The sequence below is a fragment of the Nesoenas mayeri genome (genome assembly GCF_963082525.1).
Source record: "Nesoenas mayeri genome assembly, chromosome: 1".
NCBI lineage: Eukaryota > Metazoa > Chordata > Aves > Columbiformes > Columbidae > Nesoenas > Nesoenas mayeri.
In genome coordinates this window covers 184,022,200-184,042,409 of record NC_137541.1, presented here as the reverse complement: position 1 = coordinate 184,042,409, position 20,210 = coordinate 184,022,200, and the positions used below count along the sequence as shown (strand labels likewise).

The window sequence follows — 20,210 nt, the reverse complement described above, 5'->3', positions numbered from 1 at the left end:
TATCATCCGCCCCTGTAATTTATTGCTACCACACTCATTGTTCAAGCTCCCTAATTTCTCTTTTCCACTTCAGAAAATAAATGGAAAGGGCAGGAATAATGGACTGGGGTTTCCTTCCTTTGGTCTTTATTAGATGGTGTGATATTAAGTTATGAAAACAAGGAGAAACATTTCTCTAAAAGTACTCTAACCATGCTTTAGCCTGAGGACTCTACTCGCTTTAAAGGAAACAAATATAATGGAATTTAAGTGTGTGGAGGCTGGAGTTCTTTAGCAGTGCACAGAGATTTTTTTTTCAGTATACTTTGAAGCTATAAAGAATTGTTGGATGTTCATAATTACATCATTCCAGATTTGAGATGGCTACAAATTATGAATTGAAGCAAACACTTCTTTTGAATTATTTAATAACCTCTTGGTAACAAAAAATATAACAGGTAGGAGCACTAAGTAATTACGCCTTAATTCATGTTGGATGCTGCAGGGCTTTTTCCTGTCATCTGAGAATTAACTGCACAGAAGATGAAACAGAGTATTGCAAAAAGCAGAGGGTTTTTGGGTTTTGTTTTCCCTGCCCCTTTAGCTACTCTGTTTTGCGATGTTTCTCCTGCTGCAATGCAGGGATGGGGGTGGACATGTGTCTTGCTCTCCTGGTGTCTAGAGGGCTCCTATTAAAGTCCAGAAGTATTTCCTCAGGTAGAATATTGGCAGAGTTGAACTAAAAACTGAGTGCAAATTCAGTTTACTCCTCAGAAACAGGAAAATGGTCATATTTAGTCCAAACCAGAGGATAGTGATTTTTCTAGATAAAGTTCTTACACTTTCAGAGTGCTGCTTACTGAGAATGTGCTGTGAATGCAACTCTGTGATATGCAGATTATCCAGTGGGGCCCCTTAATGTGCAACTACATCAGCTTTTTTGTGATTATTTCATCTTTTTATGGTGATTATTCAACTGCAGGGTAGCACCCACCAATACTGAACTCTGTGGGATGACAGAAGGGTGTCTTTTTACCTGTTGAAGTAGAGGTGGATGCACTACAGAAAGGATATAATTTCCCTTGGGAGAGGAGAAAAAGGAGTTGGTCTCTTAGAAGTGCAAATTAATGACATAATATGCTTGATTTTTGTGTTGCCTTAGAAAAAGCCGATATCTTCAGAAGTAGCCCAAGGGCAGGGTTTTTATCATTTGACTTTCACTATGACGTTTACCCAATGGCCATGATATCTGATAAAAAAGAAACGGCCAACCCCAGAGTGGGTGTGAGGTGCCAGGGTGCTGTGGGGTGCAGCACCCCTTCCCTCTCCCCGCTGAGCTGGGGCAGAGCGAGGCGCCTGTAAAATGGTTCCTGGCACTGGATTTCCCCCCTCCTAAGTCCTTCATGTCACAAAATGTCACCCTGTGCTGCTTGCCCATGTGCCTGCTAAGCTCATGGAGAAAGATGCTGCTTCAGAGGCAGCTTGTCGTGCTCCGTGCTTGGTGTCCACAGCGTCCCTCGCTGAGCTCTCTCTGGTGGTGACCTGGAGAGGAAACTTGGCCTGGGTGTCCAATGTGGAACCTTTAGTTCTGTGCTGGAGGAATATCTCACCACAGTTTTGGAGCAGATAGTGGAGCAGCACTAGTACCTGTTCCCAGCCCTGTTCAGGGCAGCCTGAAAACACAGGACTGAGGTATCTTGATGATCTGTTAGGTAAAACGTAAGCATAGACGGCGGCATGCTTTACAGATAAGTCTAGAGCACAAATTTGCTGATCTGAGGTCGGCTCAGCACCTCCTGTGCAAACGCAGGAGCAAATATGGGGAGAATGAGGGAGCAGGGGGAATGGGGAGCGACCAAAGCCTGGCAGGCTGCTGGTTCTTGGCTCTTTGAAGTGAGGATTTGGGGTACTCCTGTTTGCCTTAGTTAGGAGCTGAGATCACTGGCAAAGGGTGTTAGCCCTTTAAAGGTGGCTGGTTTAGCTGTATTGCTCAGAAATGAGGTTTCTCGTGGGTTTTTTTTTTTTGTTGCTTTTAAAGCAGGGCTGTGAATAGCTACTGCAAGTGAGCCTTAAGTTAAGATCTGATGCAACTGTAGTGCTGGTATGCGGCAGGGCCTGAGATCAGCTCCCCAGGCAAACATTGTAATATACAGAATTATTGATAATAATGTGGGACTTCGGTTGGGCTTTGCCGTAAGGAAGAGGGGGGGTGGGAGGTGAAATCTCCCCCCGAGCTGGTGAGCTCTGCATAAATGCATGCTGGGCTTTCATCCTCGCTGGGGCTTGTCTGAGATTTGGGTGAAGATGAGACTGAAATCCCACTCCGCAGTGCCCGTGGTGGCTGGTGAAGCATCCTCCTTTCCCTGCTCTCATCGCCTGTTAGACAGCCGGGGGAGGGAGGGGGTGGGGGAGAAGGCCACTTGCCATTCCCTTTGGGAATATGTGGCGCTTGATGAGCAATAGCTGCCAAGAGAGAAAAGTGAAGCATTAAAAATTCCTGTAATTGCATTTTGCTGTATTTCTATGCCTGATAATAGCTGGTAGTACTTGTTTCAAAATATTTTAATGCTGTGATTTCTGCCTCCCCCCTTTCCCCCCCCGCCATCACATTAGCCTTTGAAAAAAATATGTTAGGCTAATGCATTTCTTCAGTGGGATTTAAATTTTACTTAGAGTATACTGCAGATTTCCCCTCCCCCCCCGCCCCCCCGCCCCATTATTACTGTGGAAAAGTATTCAGATCTTCATGTTATGTAGTCGGGCAGGAAGCAGCTTAACTTCAGCTTCTCCGGGCAGGACGCTGCTGAAAGATGTGGTGCGTGAGCATGTTGATTTTATGGTTATCTTGTAACAGCAGCCCGCTGTTGGGCTCCCTTATTTGCATTCTCAGCAGGACGGCAAGGTGAATAATTTAATTCCAGCAGCCTCCGCCACGTGATGGTGCGAGGAGCCATCAGCGATGCCTCCCCAGCACCAACAGACTTCGGAGGGGAATGGAAACTTACTGAAGTGATACGAAATCCTCACATCTCCTCCCTTAACCCCAGAGAAATCTCTCGGCGGAGCGATCGCTTCTTTCTTCGCCTCTCCACGCGTTCCTCTGACGTGGAGTTTTGGGGGTGTGTGAGCCTGCGAGCCAGGCGAGCGAGGGGAGTGGGAAAACGGGGAGGGCGGCGGGGGGCGGAATGCACACCCATGCACGGAGCTAGTTGGAGCAGGAGCGACGAGGAGCCGGAGCGAGGCCGGGAGTCCGGCCGCAGGCAGCGGGGAGTGGAAATTTACAGCTGCTTGTGAGCGCCTGTGCGTGTTCCAGCGATCCTTTATGCATTTCTCACGCTTTTCCAGAGGCTGGCAGTCGCTGGGCAGAAGAGCGGGAGGCTGAGTCGCGGGAGGCCGAGTCCAGGGATCCCTCATCTCTGCCACATGTCGATTATCGTCGCGGGGGGAAAATAAAGCGGAATTAAATGGAAGATAACTGAAGGCGGCTGTTGGCAGCGTGGGCTGCGGGAAGGCGGCAGAGCTGTCTTCAGCACCTGGCCATGGGGCTGCGCCGGGCTGCGTAGGAGCCCCCGCCTTCCGTACACAGTAAGTGTCAGCCGAGATGATGTCCGCCGAGTAACAGAAAGTTAAGCAATTTAGTAAAACTTTTGCTTTTTTTATTTTCTAGCGAGCATCATCCTTTTCGTAATAAGCCGCTTGTCTGCTTCTTCTCGATAGTTACGCTGTTAGCTTTTTATAGCTTTGTAAACTGTGTTACCAGGAGTGGCTTTTTAGAGCAGGCGACCCTAAACAATACTCCTCCTGTTACATAAGGCGCTGGCTCCGCAACTGAGCGCTCCGTGTCCATGGAATATCTCTGGGAATGGCTTTATTTACAGTGCGGTTTCCAAAAATAAAATATCTGCAATATATCATTGCTCTTGCTCCTCTCCGCTGACTGCCTGCAGCTGCAGACTGGCTCTTGAGATGTGGAGGAATGAGAGCGTGGCTGCTTGCATAAGGCAGAAGGTAATGGTGAGAGATTAAAGGAAGATGAGTGTGTGTGAACTGCCACAAGAAACGTATGTAAATTAAACATCTCGTTATCTACAGTCGCTAGGTCTCGTCAAACTGAAATGCTAATTCTGTGTAATGGGCTATTCCTGAAGTGGTTATCAGGTAGAACTTTCATTGAGCTTAAGGGAAGTTTGGGTTTTTTTTCTTAGCAAAGGCTCTTTCTTGGGCTAATAGTAGTAGTAAAGTGAAATTACTGCTATAGCAAATTATTTTGTTGTCTTTTGAAGCTATTGAAAGTAACATAGCAGGCTTGCTAAGGATATGGTCAAGTGAATGCTGTGTGGAGGGGTAACTTTCAGTAATATTGACAAAATGCAAAAATAGTATTCACATTCCTTGCTAATGGGTTTAGAGGAAGTCCTATCCCTTCTTGGCTTCTATCTATGTTATTTATATTACCAATTTCCATTATTTCTATAATTACGATTACTACTAGAAATGGAAATTTAACTTGGTTTCCCTTTTACTTAAGTAAATGAAAAGCTGTTAAAGGGCTGTTACCTTGGAATTGTGTGTACTTCAGAGACATCTTTCTGCATGACTGAACTTGTGGGAACTTTGCTATGGACTACAGTTAGGCATGGAATTGAATTCTTAATTTTTTTAGGTTTGAAAGACCTTTATGGAAATAAGAACCCCAGATATTCTTGATTGATCGATCCTGCATATTTAATGGCTGTAAAATCTGCTGGTTTCCTGTCTTTCTAGTTTTATTCGACATAGGTAACCTACTACTTCTATTTAGTTTATTAGCATGAATGGAAGTATCTCTGTATCACAGGTAATCCTGTAGCACCATACTCACACCTGCATCAATCACCTCTGTATCACAGGTAACCCCGTAGTTCATGCAGATGCTGCTTCTGCATGGGTTTAGAATCTGAATGTTACCTGGCATTGCAGTGTGCATATATTTTTTATCATAAATATTTTATAATGACAGATGTGATAGCACAGGACTTGTTGCAATAAAAGGACAGTAGGCAGTGAAGTCAAACACTGAAGAAGTTCCTAACTTTAATTCTGGCATTTATCTGTGCCAGTGTAGTCTGTACTCTGTACCCCACTCAAGACACTTAGATTAACTTCCAGTCTTGTTTTGTATCATCACACATTTATAGCCCCTTTCCCATCATCGCTACCTCATTCTGGGTTTGGCTGGTGAACTCCCGACCTATAGTGGCTGCTCCAGCAGCCTAGTCTCTGTACACACCTCTTCCACCTTCTTCTTCCCCTCTTGTGCTGGAACAGCTCTTTGTAAGGCTGTGGGGAGAACTGGACTGAAAACCTGTGTGAGCTTTTATTTCCCCACCAGCCTATTTTTGTTAACCTGGGTCAGTTCCCTGACCTGGCTCACCATGTGGCCCTACGAACAGCTGTACCACTCCAACAGAGGCTGTAGAGATGGGAATAGGTGTGGAGCAGGGTGGCACTGTCACGGGACAAAGTGTTTATCAAACTGTGTCCTCTGTGACCAGAGAGCTGTTCGATGTTTCATTTTATCCCATGTGTTTGCTGAGAGACATATATGCTTTTCATTTTGTATTGAATGAACATTCAAGCACTCAATTTAGAACAGAATTACTAATTTCTTCGAGTGCTTCTATTCCTTGGATTTGACTTCTCCAGGTGATCAGATGACTTCCATTCCCTGGTTTGAGTATGTGACTCTGTAATTGCAACAACTTTCCCAAATATTGCGGAAGGCGGCAATGAGGGAATAAGGCATCACTTTTATTATGAAGGCAAAATCATGAAGAAAGCGTGCTCGTTCAGGCCCAAAATATATGAGCCGTAGGCAAACTGAGGTAAATGGAAAATAAAGTTCTTTTTTTCATCAAAGAAGCTCTCACCCAGTATGAGTTAATCATAGAATCATTTTGGTTGGAAAAGACCCTCAAGGTCATTGAGTCCAACCGTTGACCTAACATTGTCACTAAACCCATGTCCCTAAGAATGTAATTCATGCATCTTTTAAACACCTCCAGGGATGGTGACTCAACCACTTCCCCGGGCAGCCTGTTCCAATGCCTGACAACCCTTTCCATGAAGAATTTTTTCCGGATATCCAATCTAAACCTCCCCTGGCTCAACTTGAGGCGATTTTCATAAAATCTTTCAATTCTGATCAATAAGTAGGTGAAAGTTAGGAAATAAGACAAGACAGATATCTGATATTTGAAAGGAAGGAAATCTTTTCACTCATTAATTTTTAAAGACCAAATGGCTTATCTGGAGGAACATCTGCGAAGAGTGCATGGATGGGCTGACGTGCCCTCATTGTCACCTTTCTGGGCAGGAGGAAGCGTTTGTGACTGAGCTGCTGAACTGAGTCACTTCATAGTGGGATGGGTCGGTGAGCAGAGTGATGTTACCATCTGTATTCTTCCTTCATCGTTGGGCTGTTGTCTTCTGAGACAGTATATGACTAAGAGCAAAAAAACTGGGGAGAGTGCTTATAAACAGAACCAGATTTCTTAGTGCATCTTGTGTTCTTTAATACAACTATAAAGTACACTATTTTTTTTTTTTATTAGTGCATTCCTTTTATGAGCAGATAACTTGATGGAAGAGATACTTTGAAGACTGATAAAGCACTGGCTTTGGTGTTGAGTGATCTACCTTTCATTCCTGACAAAACCACTGTTTGGTTGGGTTTTTTTTAATGTTGGCCTTGGGTCGGTCTTCTAATCTTTCTGTGCTTCAGCTTCTCCCTTTGCAGAGACGGCAGAGTAACAGCAGGTATATAGGGTTTTTTTGAGGTGTGCTTTCCATCTTGGTTAAATGTTTGCAGAGTTGGAGGCCTCCGAGGGAAGGCATGCCCTGAGTATGAAGGGATGTTGTATTGCTTTTGACAGGCTACTGAATACCCTAAAACTCAACGTCTCGTAAACCTTATCTACTTCTGGATTCAACTTGCTGCTTTAGTCTGTGTGATATATATTTCTTTTTCGTTTTTTGAGTTGAACAGAAACAGCCAAACATTTGGAAAGTGGCGCTTTAAAATTGCCTTTTGGTGTTTCTGTTACTTACCTAAAATAAAACCATTTTTTTTTCTCCCAAACAAACGTGGAGTCATATTACCCGAGAAGGTGTTTTTGTGAAAGTGTGGCTCGTAAAATGCGCTGGACTCTCCAGCTCTGGTGGCTGAAACATCCCATTCTCACTGATGGCAACAGCAGGCTTTGGAAAACATTGTTCCTGCTGCAGCGGTGCCGGGGTGTTCACCCCACGACTGGGAGAGACAACCCCCGAGGCCAGGAGCTGGTCTGGTGAGATACAGCTGTTACTTCCTTGGTCTCATAAGCTCCTCACAAGAGCACTAGTGAAACAAAATCATCACAACTAAATGTTTTAAAAGTTGGCTCATCCCCCGTTAAGAATTCAGGAGCGTCCACGATGCGTTTCTGATGTTATAAAAACATATGCTGTTGAATAACCATTAGTTTTCTAAGAAAGTAGGAAAGAAAGGGGCTCATTGAGCCCTGTCCCTTCCTGCCAGACAGCAGTGTCAAAACTTTATGAACAGATGCTCTGTAGTGAGCCTGCTAGAGGAGGTAATTTAAAAATGTTAAAGCTCCAACAGTGAGAAACCTTCATATTTTCAGGTTAAGTTTATTCATTGGCAGTTTATAGCCACTCAGTTCTGCGTAAATAAAGTGTTATTGTTATTTGAGCTGAAATAACTTCTTGGGCTTCCCTGTATTTTTCTTCTAAGCTTACCAAGGCAAATACTTTTAGCTTCCTGTTTTTCTGGCCATCTGAGGGTCCTTCTCTGCACCCCCTCCAATTTCTGTTGGTTTTACTTGACTGCAGGTGTTTAGGATTGTTTACAATGTTCCGTATGAAATTCTGTCAAGACTTTGTACGAAGACATGCACTACTTTCTTAATTAATCACAGATTTGTGTCTGTCTTTCTCTTGTCAGTAAAATACCAGTGTAGTCACGGGGCACCTGTCTTTGTGATGTCTCATGGTGACTCCTCAGCTTGAAACAGACATTCATAGACTCAGAATAGTTTGGGTTGGAAGGGACCTTCAGAGGTCATCTAGTCCAACCCCTTGCAGTGAACAGGGACATCTTCAACTAGATCAGGTTGCTCAGAGCCCCATCCAGCCTGGCCTTGAATACCTCCAGGGATGGGGCATCTACCACCTCTCTGTCTCTTCTCCAGCATTATCTGATACTTGTTACTCTTAATTTTTATGCTGTTTTTATTATCTCAGTCCTTGAGCCCATCTACTTTCTCATGTAGTGATATTCCAGTCCTTTTCTGTGTTGATAGTATCTTCCTGTTCTGAGTCACTGCAGTTTTTGGGTAGGCTCTTAATTCTCATGCCTCACTAAATAAGATCCCATCTCCAAATTGCTCTTGCCTTCTCAGATAATCAGGCATCCTGTACATGGTAATTTTCCTTCAACTAGTTTATTTTCAATTACATTCAACTGAGTGTATTTCCATGTCAGATGCATGGATTCTGCAGTGTTTTCTCTGCCTAAAAATGTAATTATAAGGGATTGCAGTATGAGCTACTGTTGGTAAGCCTGTGTTGCATTCTTGTCAGTTGTCATTCATCTTTGTATTTCAGTTATTTTTAGACTGATTTCTTGAGGAAACGAAGCTTATGTGGTCATGCTGTCCATCTCTCATCCTACTTGTCTTTGCATGGTAACTTCTGAACGTACTGGCCAATTTCAAGCAACCTTGACAGAAGGCTAGATGCCTGAAAAAACACAAGAGTTCCAAAAAATGAACTGAAAATAGGTGATGAAAGGAATAGGGAATTAAACCAAATTAGTGCCTCTACCGAAGAGAAGACTTTCCAAGTAAAGCTTGGTCAGTGGAGAGCTGATCTAAGGAGGAATATGAGCAGAAATGCCCCAGCTGTGTTAAGAGCTTTAGCAAAGCTTATGCTTCCTTTGAAGCTAGAGAATCCAATCATGAGGAGCAAAGCTGGAGCTGTTTTGCCATGTGGAATAACCTTAAACAGACACGCTGCATTTCAGAAAAGAAGTGTTTTCATCCAAGGTAGGGTAGGTTTATCAGATTGCTGAAGCCATCCTTTCATCTTCCCTTTCAGAAGTCTCCAGACAAGGAAGAGCAAAGGGGTAGCTAATTTAATTTTTAAATTGAAATACTGATGAGCACCTTATGGAATACCCAGCCATAGAACTAAGGAGTACAACTCCCAAATCTCAGCGAAGTGACTTTGCCCCCATTTGCTTCTGCCTGTAATTGAGAAGCATGTGCCCCCTGGGAGATTCCTGCATTGAGAAGCAAAAGGGGCCATAATCTGCAGCTGCCAGTGTGTATTTTCTGAAGTGATGGATCATCTTTTGCCAGATGCTGATGGGTTAAAAAGTGTGTCCTGAAAGGGGGTAAATCAAAAAACATTATTTAATGCCTGTCTGGGGCTCTTCCCCTTTTTCTCTCTGTCTCCCTCCACTTGCATACAGGAGATGCTTTGCTTTGTATGTAAGACTGATAAATGAAGTGAAGCAAAGACCTGAATGTGTTCAGCCGAGGGATGAGATAAACCATCTCTTGAGTCCCTTCCTGCTGTATTATTGGTGATTTTGCTGTTGTGATCAGGACATTGGTAGGGTATGAAGTGAAGAGAAATGCTATTTTATCACTGAGCTGTGGTGACTTGATGGTGAGACTGGAACTATACAGTGGAAAAGCACTAGCCTGGCTTTTGGAGTTTTATGGCAAAATTAGTGATTATTTAAATACAGACACCATACTATAGACAGCTATGTAAGTTACCTGTTTGCAGGAAAGTATGTTTATAGTCAACATTTCAGTTAGAAATGTGGACTTTTTTTTTTTTTAAATCTCAGAACCTCTAGCTCATGAGCATTTCAATTTAAAAATTAAATTAGCTACCCTTTTGCTCTTCCTTGTCTGGAGACTTCTAAAAGGGAAGATGAAAGGATGGCTTCAGCAATCTGATAAATCTACCCTACCTTGGATGAAAACACTTCTTTTCTGAAATGCAGCATGTCTGTTAAGCTCCTGCTCTCAGACTTTCTCTTTTGCATTTTCACATTCTCATGCCATGTCTTCACGGATAATAAAAACATATAGAATCAAGTCCTTCTGGAAGTCTGTTGTGAATTACTAATCTTCTAATTGCGATATGTGTGGGATTATGGGGTGCTTGGCACTTGCTAGCAGCATTTAAAATTAATTTATTGTATAATACTGGCATTCCAGTATTTTCCAGTGCTTGTATGTCGCTGGACGTACCCAAATGAGTTAGTTGTTCGTATACCCCATCTTCAGTCTTGCAGGTTGTCAGGTGGAGGTGACTCTACTCTGTTGCTGCTCGGATGGTGCTGGCAGACCTTGCGGTTGTGAGCTCCATGGGAGCAGAACTCTGCAGTTGAGAGCTCAGCCAAGGAGTGAAGGTTATGTAGCCAAAACTGCAGAAATAAAAATGAGTTTGAACTGAATTGTGAAGAACTTGAAAATGACAGTCTGAAAGAGGTGAGCTTTCAGATGTTCAACATGAAAATAGTCCTGTAAAACTCACCTACCTAGGAACAAATAAGAAGCTATACACAAATTCACTTATTCTGGGCACTCTGGGCATAAAGGAATTTTTGGTTGAAATAAGACATTTAAAAATATTTTCTGCATGTCTACAAACTGTTCTTGTAAAGATGATAATCTGCAAAAATATTTGAAATGTTTTTAATAAGACATTAGGACAGAGTCTGTATAGCTTTTTTTTTTTTTTAAGGTGCTCGTCTGTGGTTGGAATTTTGTACTTTCATGTGATTGAGGTGTTTTTTTTTTTTGTCACTCTTTTGTTATTATACAAACTGGAATGCAGTCCAGAATGATACTGGGCTTTCCCTGGAAGGTGGTGCTGCCTTAACCAGAGCATATTCCCATCTATAGACTCATAGAATCCTTTTGGTTGGAAGAGACCCTCGAGATCATCAAGTCCAGCCATTAACCTAGCATTGGCACTAAACCATGTCCCTAAGAACTTCATCTATACATCTTTTAAACACCTAGTCTGGTTCATTAACTTCATTAGATCTTTGTATCAGACCCTCAGCAAAACCCATGGGAATTCACAACTTAATGCTATGTAGAAACTAAGCTACCTGGTTTGTTTCATGTATAAATACAGCGATGTGGTGTTTGCACTTCTAACCATACAGAGGAAGAATGTTTTAAATTAAACAAAACCACTTTTGTTAAAATACTCAGTCTTTCATTTAAATGTCATGAAAACATTTGTGTCCATATTTGGGCCTGATCCTTCATTCCTTATTTAATTCAGGCAATGTTTTACACAAGTGAGATCTGACCCACAGGTTCTTGAAGTCTACAGACTTAAACTGCTGCTTCTTGAGAAGATTTGGGCTGAAAAAGAGAAGCAGCTGAAGAAGAAGGAGCGATGGTGGAGAAGCTGGGACCTTATCTTGCAGTGCTCTAAACAAGAGACACTTCATATGCTGGCGTCTACAGTTAGTTATCTGCAGCAAGATGAAGCTGGTGAATTTTGGCAGAAACCCCTGTCAGAAATGTAGTGGAAGCTGCCAGATATGGAGTGTCCAACAACCCTTGGACATAGGCACAGTTTTGCTGGAGCGCTGGCCTGTAGGTCGGGGCTTTAGGGAGCATCCAGCTCCTGCAGAGGTGCTGAGTAGTTGCTTTCCACATGGTAACAGTGGCTTGTGAATCCTTGATGAACTTGCAATAACTGTATGTGAGAAATTTTACTGCTTTACTGAGTAGCTGAAGCAAAATATAGTGCCTGAGGCATATCCTTTTCTTGTTCATGATGTCTTTGTGTGTTTTTATTGCATTTTCTCATAAACCTTAAAAGCTATTTTTGTTTCTTGTTTGATTTAAGGCAGTCCTATCCTGAAGGAAGAAATCCAGGTGAAGAAAAACCATGCCTTTGTTTAGTAAATCGCACAAAAATCCTGCTGAGATTGTGAAAATTCTGAAAGAAAACATGGCCATATTGGAAAAACAAGACAAAAAGACAGACAAGGTATGAGGTAAAGCTGCAGAAGACCAATAAGGCTTTTATGCTGGGGAAACAGTAGAACAGAGGGACTAAAACTGTGTTTGCTTACTGCCCTGATTCTGCAAGCACTTGCACATGTGAGTAGCTTTGTGTTTGAATGGTTCTGCTGAAATCGGAGGCCTTTTGCATAAAGTACAACAGATCTGGGGGTCAAACAGAAAATGTTGAGATTTAGGAGCCTCAGCCAAAACAAAGGGTGACCTACTGCTTCAAATAGTAATACATCTAGTGAAACAGTTTAGAAGGCTATTTGAAAACTATTATACAATTAATTGTTTTAGCAGGATATCAGATGAGACTGCCAATTAATGTTTAGGTGCCTACAGAGCTAAACTTACTTCTGATGAACATTGTTTGTATAAAACAGCAAACCTATATGTATTCTACTGTATATAAAAAAGATGTCTATCCATCCTTTCCAATCTTCTGGGTGCTAGCATTTCCTAAATGGGCTATGCTACTTGTATTCTAACTATAGTGCTACGTTTTTCCTAATTCTGTTGCTCTCCTCTAACGCTGTGACACAGACCTGAGTTACCTTCCCCACTTTTCCAGTGATTCATTGAGAAGATGCACCCCAGCATACAAAATGCTCCCAATTGGGAATTTGTGCTTATATAAAATGTATTTTTTTTTTAATCTGAGATTCTGGCCCTCTATATTATTACTGTAGTAGAAGTACATGAAGAAGTATGTGATTTTAATAACAAAACTAAACTATTTTAGCTTAATGTCAGTGGAAACAGAAATATCTGATAAGTGACATCAAGACAGTTTTTGTGAAGCTGCTGTTTGTGAAGCTGCATGTTTGTACTTCTCCGACCTTGTGCAGAAGTCTATATTAGAACGAACCCAACCCGAAAGGTAGGCATGGAGGCCTTTGTGCCTTTAGTGAAATCCTCTTGAAATTTTTTGGTTCAAAGCAAGTAGCTCAGAGTACGTTAATTATGTAAGATCAGTCACACAGCTTTCAGGGAGGCCTCTAGTACTTGCTGTCTCATGCTGAAATACCTTCAGTTAACTGCAAAACACTGAGAGGATTTGACTCTGAACTAAAACTTAAGTAACTAAATAAACCAACAGAATGTGTCGTCCCCTACTGAATTCATCCTTCAGAGCCTGATTAAAGAAGACATTCAAAGCAGAAGCTCTAGACTTGGGTTGCTTTTTGATTTACTTTGCAGCATGAGTCCTCTGGGTTGTGGTTTTCAGGATTTTTGGCTTTGAGCTGGTTTGGTTTTTTGGGTGTCAGTGACAAAGGCAGAGAAATTCAGACTTCTTAGAAAATCAAGAACTCAATGCAAATTTTGCATAAAAGTCAAAACAGCTGGTGTGTGTGTTCCTCACAAAGCAAAAGATATGGGAACGTTCTCCTGGCATATTAGGGTGGAAATAGCTTGTGAATTTAATGTCAAAGCTTATTTTACAGGAGGAGGTTTGTTTTTGGTATTTTCTGCTGTAGTTCATTGCTGTGGGATGTAGTCTGTGCCTGAGGTGAATGTGGCTGATTGGATGAGGGAAGGAAAGGGGGACAAGGCAGCCACTTCAGCAGCAAGGCAGCAAGTGAAGAAAGCAGGCTTTTTTGGGTGGTATTTACACATCTGCTTTACGTGGCTTGTTGACTCAGGACTTAGCGATGTGACACAGAGGAAGCACATAGGGCCTTTCTCCCTTCAGAAGGGAAGATGTGAGACTGCCCAGTAACTCTGCCTTTCATCGAAAGTGTTGCACTGCGCTGTCCTGAAATAAATACCCATTAAAGAAAGTAGCCGGATTCATTCTCCTGAGTTTAGGGAAATAAATCATAAGGAATATCTTTAGTACTGTGACAATGATAAACTTTTAAAAATGGCAGGAAAGATAACTCTTGCAAAAACAATTGCCCCATCACATCTCGTACTATCCATAGAGGTTTGTGGGCTTAGTTAAAACCCTTTCTAAGTGTTGTTTACATTTGAATTGAAGAAGAAAAAATGATGGGGAGACTTTCAAAGGTACATAGATTTTTCAATACTTACTCATTAGTAATACTTACAAATAACATTATGTATTTTCATGAGTATGATTAGATAAATTAAACTGAAAACAAAAGCAAAGAAAACAAAGCACAGTGCTGCACTCTGTGCTCTTCAACACCTGGCAAGGTTTTAAAATTTGCCTCGAGTTTGATTTCCAAAGGGAGATGAAATGTGTCACACTTTCATAAAAGGGCCCAGAGGTCTGGCTCCTGCAAGAGCCACAGGCACTAGATATTCCAGAGCTGATTTTAGACCTTTTGGGCCTATGAATGCAGAAGTTTCGTGATGAGGGCTCTCAGATTTTTGAGATTTCTGGCTCCTTGCCATATTCCGTATGAACTGGAGAAGTACCATTTTGCCTCACCATATAACTGAAGTTTCCAGGACTTCTGAGGTTCCCAGGACTTCTGGGGTACAATTCCATAGCACCCCTGATTTTGGTCACGTGCAGAATAGCTTCCAACTAGGACTTGCCTTGGATGCTTAAACAAGATTTATCCTGTGACGATTGAGCTGTTATTGTATCACAGCCAGTGTGTTATGTGGGCTGAGACAGCTAAAAGCTGCTAATGCAGCCGGAATTGGCAGAGAAGTGTGGCAAAGCCTAAATTAACTGCAGGGCTAGCAGAGAACCTCCTCATTTCCTTTCTCAGTTGAGAAATCGTAAGTATGGGGTGAAGATGCCTTGGGCAGCTGGGGCGAGGGGGGGCGCTGCGAAGTTGGACAGGGAGAGGGTTGATGCTTCTAATACAACTTAGTGCAACTTTCTTCAGGAACCATCTGTGCCTCGGACAGGCTGTTTTTAGATAATGCAGAAATGATAATTCCTACCAAGCTATGCGGTAGGGAGGTAATTGGAGCTTTGCAGCAGATCAGTCAAGACTTTCTGAGTAACAGGAGGAGCGGGGAGGACACAACTTGATAGATGGGATGCAGAGAAGACACTTGTAGGTATAAAGGCAATTATACATATTTCCTGAGACACATTTCCATGCACACACATAGTATACGGAAGTTTGCACTCTTTCTTAATGATGCTTTTTGTTAGTTGTAGAATCAGATCCATTCAGACTTTGACTAAATTCTGTTGACTGTGCTAGCACCTGCCTTAGATAAGGATTGAATTTGACCCTATTAATATGTGCGGTAATGCCATAATGCTTTTTAAACATTTTCAGTTGAAAAGTAGGCTAAGTTTTAATGTTTGGTTCATACTTTTATTTTATGGATGGGTTGTTTTGTTTGTTTGCAGTTTTCTTAGCTACATTCTTGTGGGATTGATAGACCACTAGTTAAGAAGTGCCACCACACGTGGCTCCTCTTCCTCTGAATTGCTCTTTCTAATACCTTGTTTTTGAATTTTTTAAAATACTGTGTATTTTAAATAAGATATTGCAGCACTGGCAAATCAAATGTAATAATTGGGGGATTAACTATGGTAAGACTGAGCTGGAAAAATGGACTAAATCCTTCTTTATCAAGCATCCTTCTCCCTTCCAACATCTGAAATAAATAAGGTTTTCTTGTGAAATGTAGAATTGCTGATATCCTGTTCAGGTTTTGATGTGTTGAAGAACAATTAATTATGCTTTATTACAGAATTCTATAAATATCACAAAAAGTTAATCTCAGTCAGGTAGACCAAACTGTGCTTGGATTTAGTGAGAAATACCTGTTCTGGAATTAACTAGAAAAGCAGGGAAGTATTTAAATAACTATGAAATTAAGCCTTTAGAGCTTAGACTCTCATCCTTCTTTCTGGCACGAACTCCTGTAGTGTTGGGAGGATACATGTAAACAGGGAGCAGGAGGGGAGAAACCGTGATATCAGGTGGACAGAACTGTTGAACGTGAGGACAAATGGACAGCATGTGACACGCTGATCACACTGCTTCATTGATTACTGACCTGCTGCCATGTCTTTTGTTGATGGATGTTGTAAAAGAACATGAATAGCAAGGATACCTGAACTATCTCACAAAACTGGGGTGATATCTTGGCTTCTTAGAGTCTCCTGTTCAGCCACCGAGCCCGGTCAGCACAAAGCAGGGCAGGTGGCATCCAGCATGTGACTGAAGGATGTACTTGAGCACATCACTGCAAAACACACACCTCTGGGCGCGGCATCTGTGACTCAGTGCCATCTGTGGCGCATACAGGTTTGGTAACATTTTCTGAACCCGTTCTGCAACAAAAGCCTTCAAAATGTCACAGGCTTTTAATGTAGAACAGCAAATGGGTCTGGGGTCAGTTGAAACCTGGCCTAATCTTTGTGCCTGGCCTAGATGGGCTGAAAGATTTGTAGTTTCTGGCATAGCTGGTCCAAGACTGGGGTTTGTTGTGGAAGCTGAGCCCAAGTGAGTTAGAGCTGGTTCAGGGCACTGTGCTGAGTGTTTCATGGCAGAACTGCAGGCTGCAACGCCCTTAGTCAATGCTCAGAAACATAGTGAAGCTGGTTGTAAAATAACCTGAAGTGTCTAGCATCTTCTCCTTTCACTTAAATATATTTAATGAGGCTGCTTGTTTAGGTAGGTCACTGTAATCTGTCCTCTGTTTCTTCTCCGTGTACTGTTCAGAAGGATCGGGAGAGCAGCCTTTAAATAAAGCTACAGTTAAAAGACTTTCAGATTTCCAGAACAAATATTTATATTGATAAATCCTGATTTTTTACATGGCAACAGTGAAACCGCTATCGGCTCCTGTTCACCTTGCTCGCCCCTGTGCTAATAAAGCGGCCGGGGACCGGTGTGTGAGATGAGGTGCGTGCAAAGGACGTGATGTGAATTTGCGTAGAACAGTTGCCTGACTACTGGGAAGGCAAATGCCCCTGGATGCGATTCTGCAGCTGCCAAAGTCAGTTGCAAAATTGCCTTCGACTTCATTGCTGCACATTGAAACGGAGTGAGATAAGAAGGGCTTGGCACCACTTCCTTCTCGCTCTGCATGTCCTGGTGTTTTTGGGAGCGTTTCATGTTTCAACTTCCCTGTTTTGCTAAAGCCTATTGCTGCTCTAGAGAGGGGAGAAGCTCCAGATACTATCAGGTTCTGGTTTAAAAACTGTCTCTTCTGTTTGCTCTTTTTTTTTTTTTTTAAAAAAAAATATTTTTAAGGACTTTACAACCTGTAGTTCTGTCTTATGTTCAGGATTAACAGTGGGAAAGGAATTTATGTCCAGGTGAGGCAAGCCTGTCACTTCCATTTGATCATAAGACCTTTTAAAAGGTGCTTCCCTGATGTGCCTCCTTGGCCAAATTGCCTTTGCCAGGTTCCTTGAGTACTAGGCCATAATATTTTGCTAAATTACAGAGTTCATTCTTCCTGGTCCTAAATGTTTGCAATTTATTCCTATATATCCATTTAGCATGAAATTGTACCAAGAATAAGTCAGCTGGGATGATCCTGAAGCTATGTAAATGTTGGATTCAGATTCTACTCATGGCTTATCTTGGGAGTCCTTACAGTTGCACATAGAGAGAGTTGTGTTGGCACTCTGCTTTTAGGAGAAAAACATCGTTTGAATCACACAGTGCAAATATATTTGAGCAGGACTGTAAGCTAAAACAAGACAAAGCCAAACCAAGGAGCCTTATGGTTTTGATTGCAGTGTATAGCCTGGAATACTGGCAGTTCACTGAATCACACATTGGAGTATTTAACATCACACTGGCAGGCGTCTGTGTGTGTTACTGTCTGCTGCTGTGCAAGATAGGAACAGTTTAGAAAGATATTTTTGCCCTGGAAATATACTAGGTACACAAACAGAAGCTGTATGATCCTATTCATCTTATTCTTGTGAGCAACTGAGGATTTCCTTATGGCTATACAGATGCCAGTGTCAGGCATCCTGTATTTTGCTTATGTATGTTTGGTATCTGAGTTTGGAAAGGTGGAAGAAGTTCATGCAATCTGTTTTTTCTTCACTGTTATGGTTGCTCATAAATGTTATATTAAGTTCCCGGATAAATAAAATTGAGAATAAGTCCTTCTGACCTGTAACATGTGTCCATATATGTGAAACCTCTAACCTGTTGGTGAAACAGAGGTAAAATAGAGACAACCCACTGAAAGCCTGAAAAAGTTGCAGTTCAGGTGTAAGAGCTCTGACTGTTGATTATTCAAGGCCTGATACTTTTCCCCTTTTGTTCTTTTGTTGTTTTTGGTTTTTTACATCTTTCTTGCAGAGGATTAAAAAGGTGCAATGAATCTACATTGCACAACAGGAGATCCATCTCTCTGTCCCTCTGGCAAGCATATTACGTCTGAATCACGAGTACTTAATATTGGCACTTGTAAGATAAATGTGAAATTGCTCTGAGTAGCTGAGAAAAGGGGAAGGGTAAGGTTCATAAGTAGAGGTAACTTTTATTAAGCCAGTTGGAATAGATAGAAATTTAAGTTGCTGAAGTTGGGGATTCTTGGTAAAGGATCTTATGGTGTGCTAATCAGGTTTTTAAAAAACTGTCTTTATGAAGTTTTGATTTCTGAACCAGAAGATCTGCTTTGTTTGTTTTGCTGTATCACACACAAGCAGTGTTGGAGCTAAACCAGTTTATCCTTGGAGTATGGAAAGTCCCAACTCTTGTAATATGGAAATAAAAATCCTGCTTTCTGCATAAATAACAGATAAGACCTTTGTTTTAGCCTTCCATGCTACTTTTAAAAATCTCTCTGGAAGATTTTAGAAGAGAAATTTTAAGTCTTGGAGGATTTATTTGTAATCCTTTAATGAGGAAAAAAAAAAAAACCCAAACAAAAAAACCCCACAAAACAAACTTCTTATTGAACTGTCTTGTATAATTGCAGAATATAGGGAAAAAATGAACTGTTTGACAGCATTCCTCAATAATGCTAAATTACTGCCCTAAGGACCTTGTCATGTTCTTTGGCCCTCCTGTAGAGATCAGTCAAAAAAATGGATAAAACTCAGAATTTGTCTTCTAGACTGCACAGAGCAAGTTAAACTGAAGAGCTCAATATATAGGCACTGTGGGCAAGGAAGATCAACACTGGAGTATGGAAATATTTCAGTAGTAGTGAAATAGTAGTGTTATCCATTCTTTAATAAAGAGTGGACTGTTGCAACAAAATCAACTGGTCTTCACATGTGTGTTATGTTGTGGAGAGAAGAGTCTTGAGGTCTTTCAGGGAAAATTTTTTAAAAATAGAGTTTCAGGAAACAATGTCTTCGTAAGCTCCTTTCTTTGTGTTATGATCGCATTAAGTCAACAATGACAGGACTTTCATCTATGAGGAAAATAAGCTTGAGACCAAGTATCTTCAACTCATAAAGTTTCCATCTCTTGTTGTTGAAGCTGTTGGTAGGTTTGGAGAGACACATGAACACTGACAAACTCCCAACTTTATAAGCAGGGGTCATCGAGTATGTTCGTAATTTAACTTAAAAACATTATATGTGCTTATCTATGCTGTCAGTTCTCAAGCTTCAAGCCTATTGTATGTCATTGAGTCCAGTAAGGTTAGCAAAGTGATACAAGAATTGTTAGACTTCCACATGTACACAAAATGTTATGTTTCCAAATGGACCCAGAAACTTCTTGTCAGTTGCTGGTCACTATAAACTATGCTCTGTGGAGAAAGATTTATTTCTTGTTGGAAAAAACTTGTTAGTCCATTGTTGGGCCAAAGTAGAGAAGAAATGCTATCACTGAAAAAATCCTGGCTTCGCTGCCTGGATCGGTGCGGGTTGTGCTCTCCTTCAGCCCCCTTACACAGCTATTGCAAATCAACTTGTCATTCATTTGTGAGTTACCCATGTACCCACCTTGAATTTTAGTATTCTGTGGTGAAATTGGATCCTCCCAAGTTTGAATGTTGTGAACTGAGGTGCCTGTAGACTAGAAGACGGTGAGTTGCTTTAGGAGGTCAAGATTCTGATATCTGTACAGTGACAGCAATGCAAACGTTAAATAAATGCATGTGGTAGGAATCAGCTTGCAGTTCATTTTGTGCTTTGTTGTCCCTGTCTGCAACTTTTGTTGTCCGAAGTTCAGCCTATCTCACTTTTGACATTTGTATATAATATATGTAAGCTGTTCAGTTTAGGATTCTGTGTTCAGTTATCTCCTCTCCCTCTTTTTT

General features: G+C 41.6%; 1 protein-coding gene across 3 annotated transcripts in view; it reads left to right on the top strand.

Annotated features, from left to right (window-relative positions):
* The window catches only part of CAB39L (calcium binding protein 39 like), a 63,776-nt gene that overhangs the window by 15,233 nt on the left and 28,333 nt on the right, over positions 1-20,210 (top strand). For 2 of the 3 annotated variants that reach the window (XM_080363272.1, XM_080363271.1), the window contains exons 2-3: positions 3,325-3,564; positions 11,914-12,057. In XM_080363272.1, coding sequence (XP_080219398.1) covers positions 11,956-12,057 — 102 coding nt within the window. In that variant the 5' untranslated portion in view covers positions 3,325-3,564; positions 11,914-11,955. Of the gene's footprint in view, positions 1-3,324; positions 3,565-11,913; positions 12,058-20,210 lie in introns of those variants that run through there. The other variant, XM_080363273.1, reaches the window with a different exon arrangement.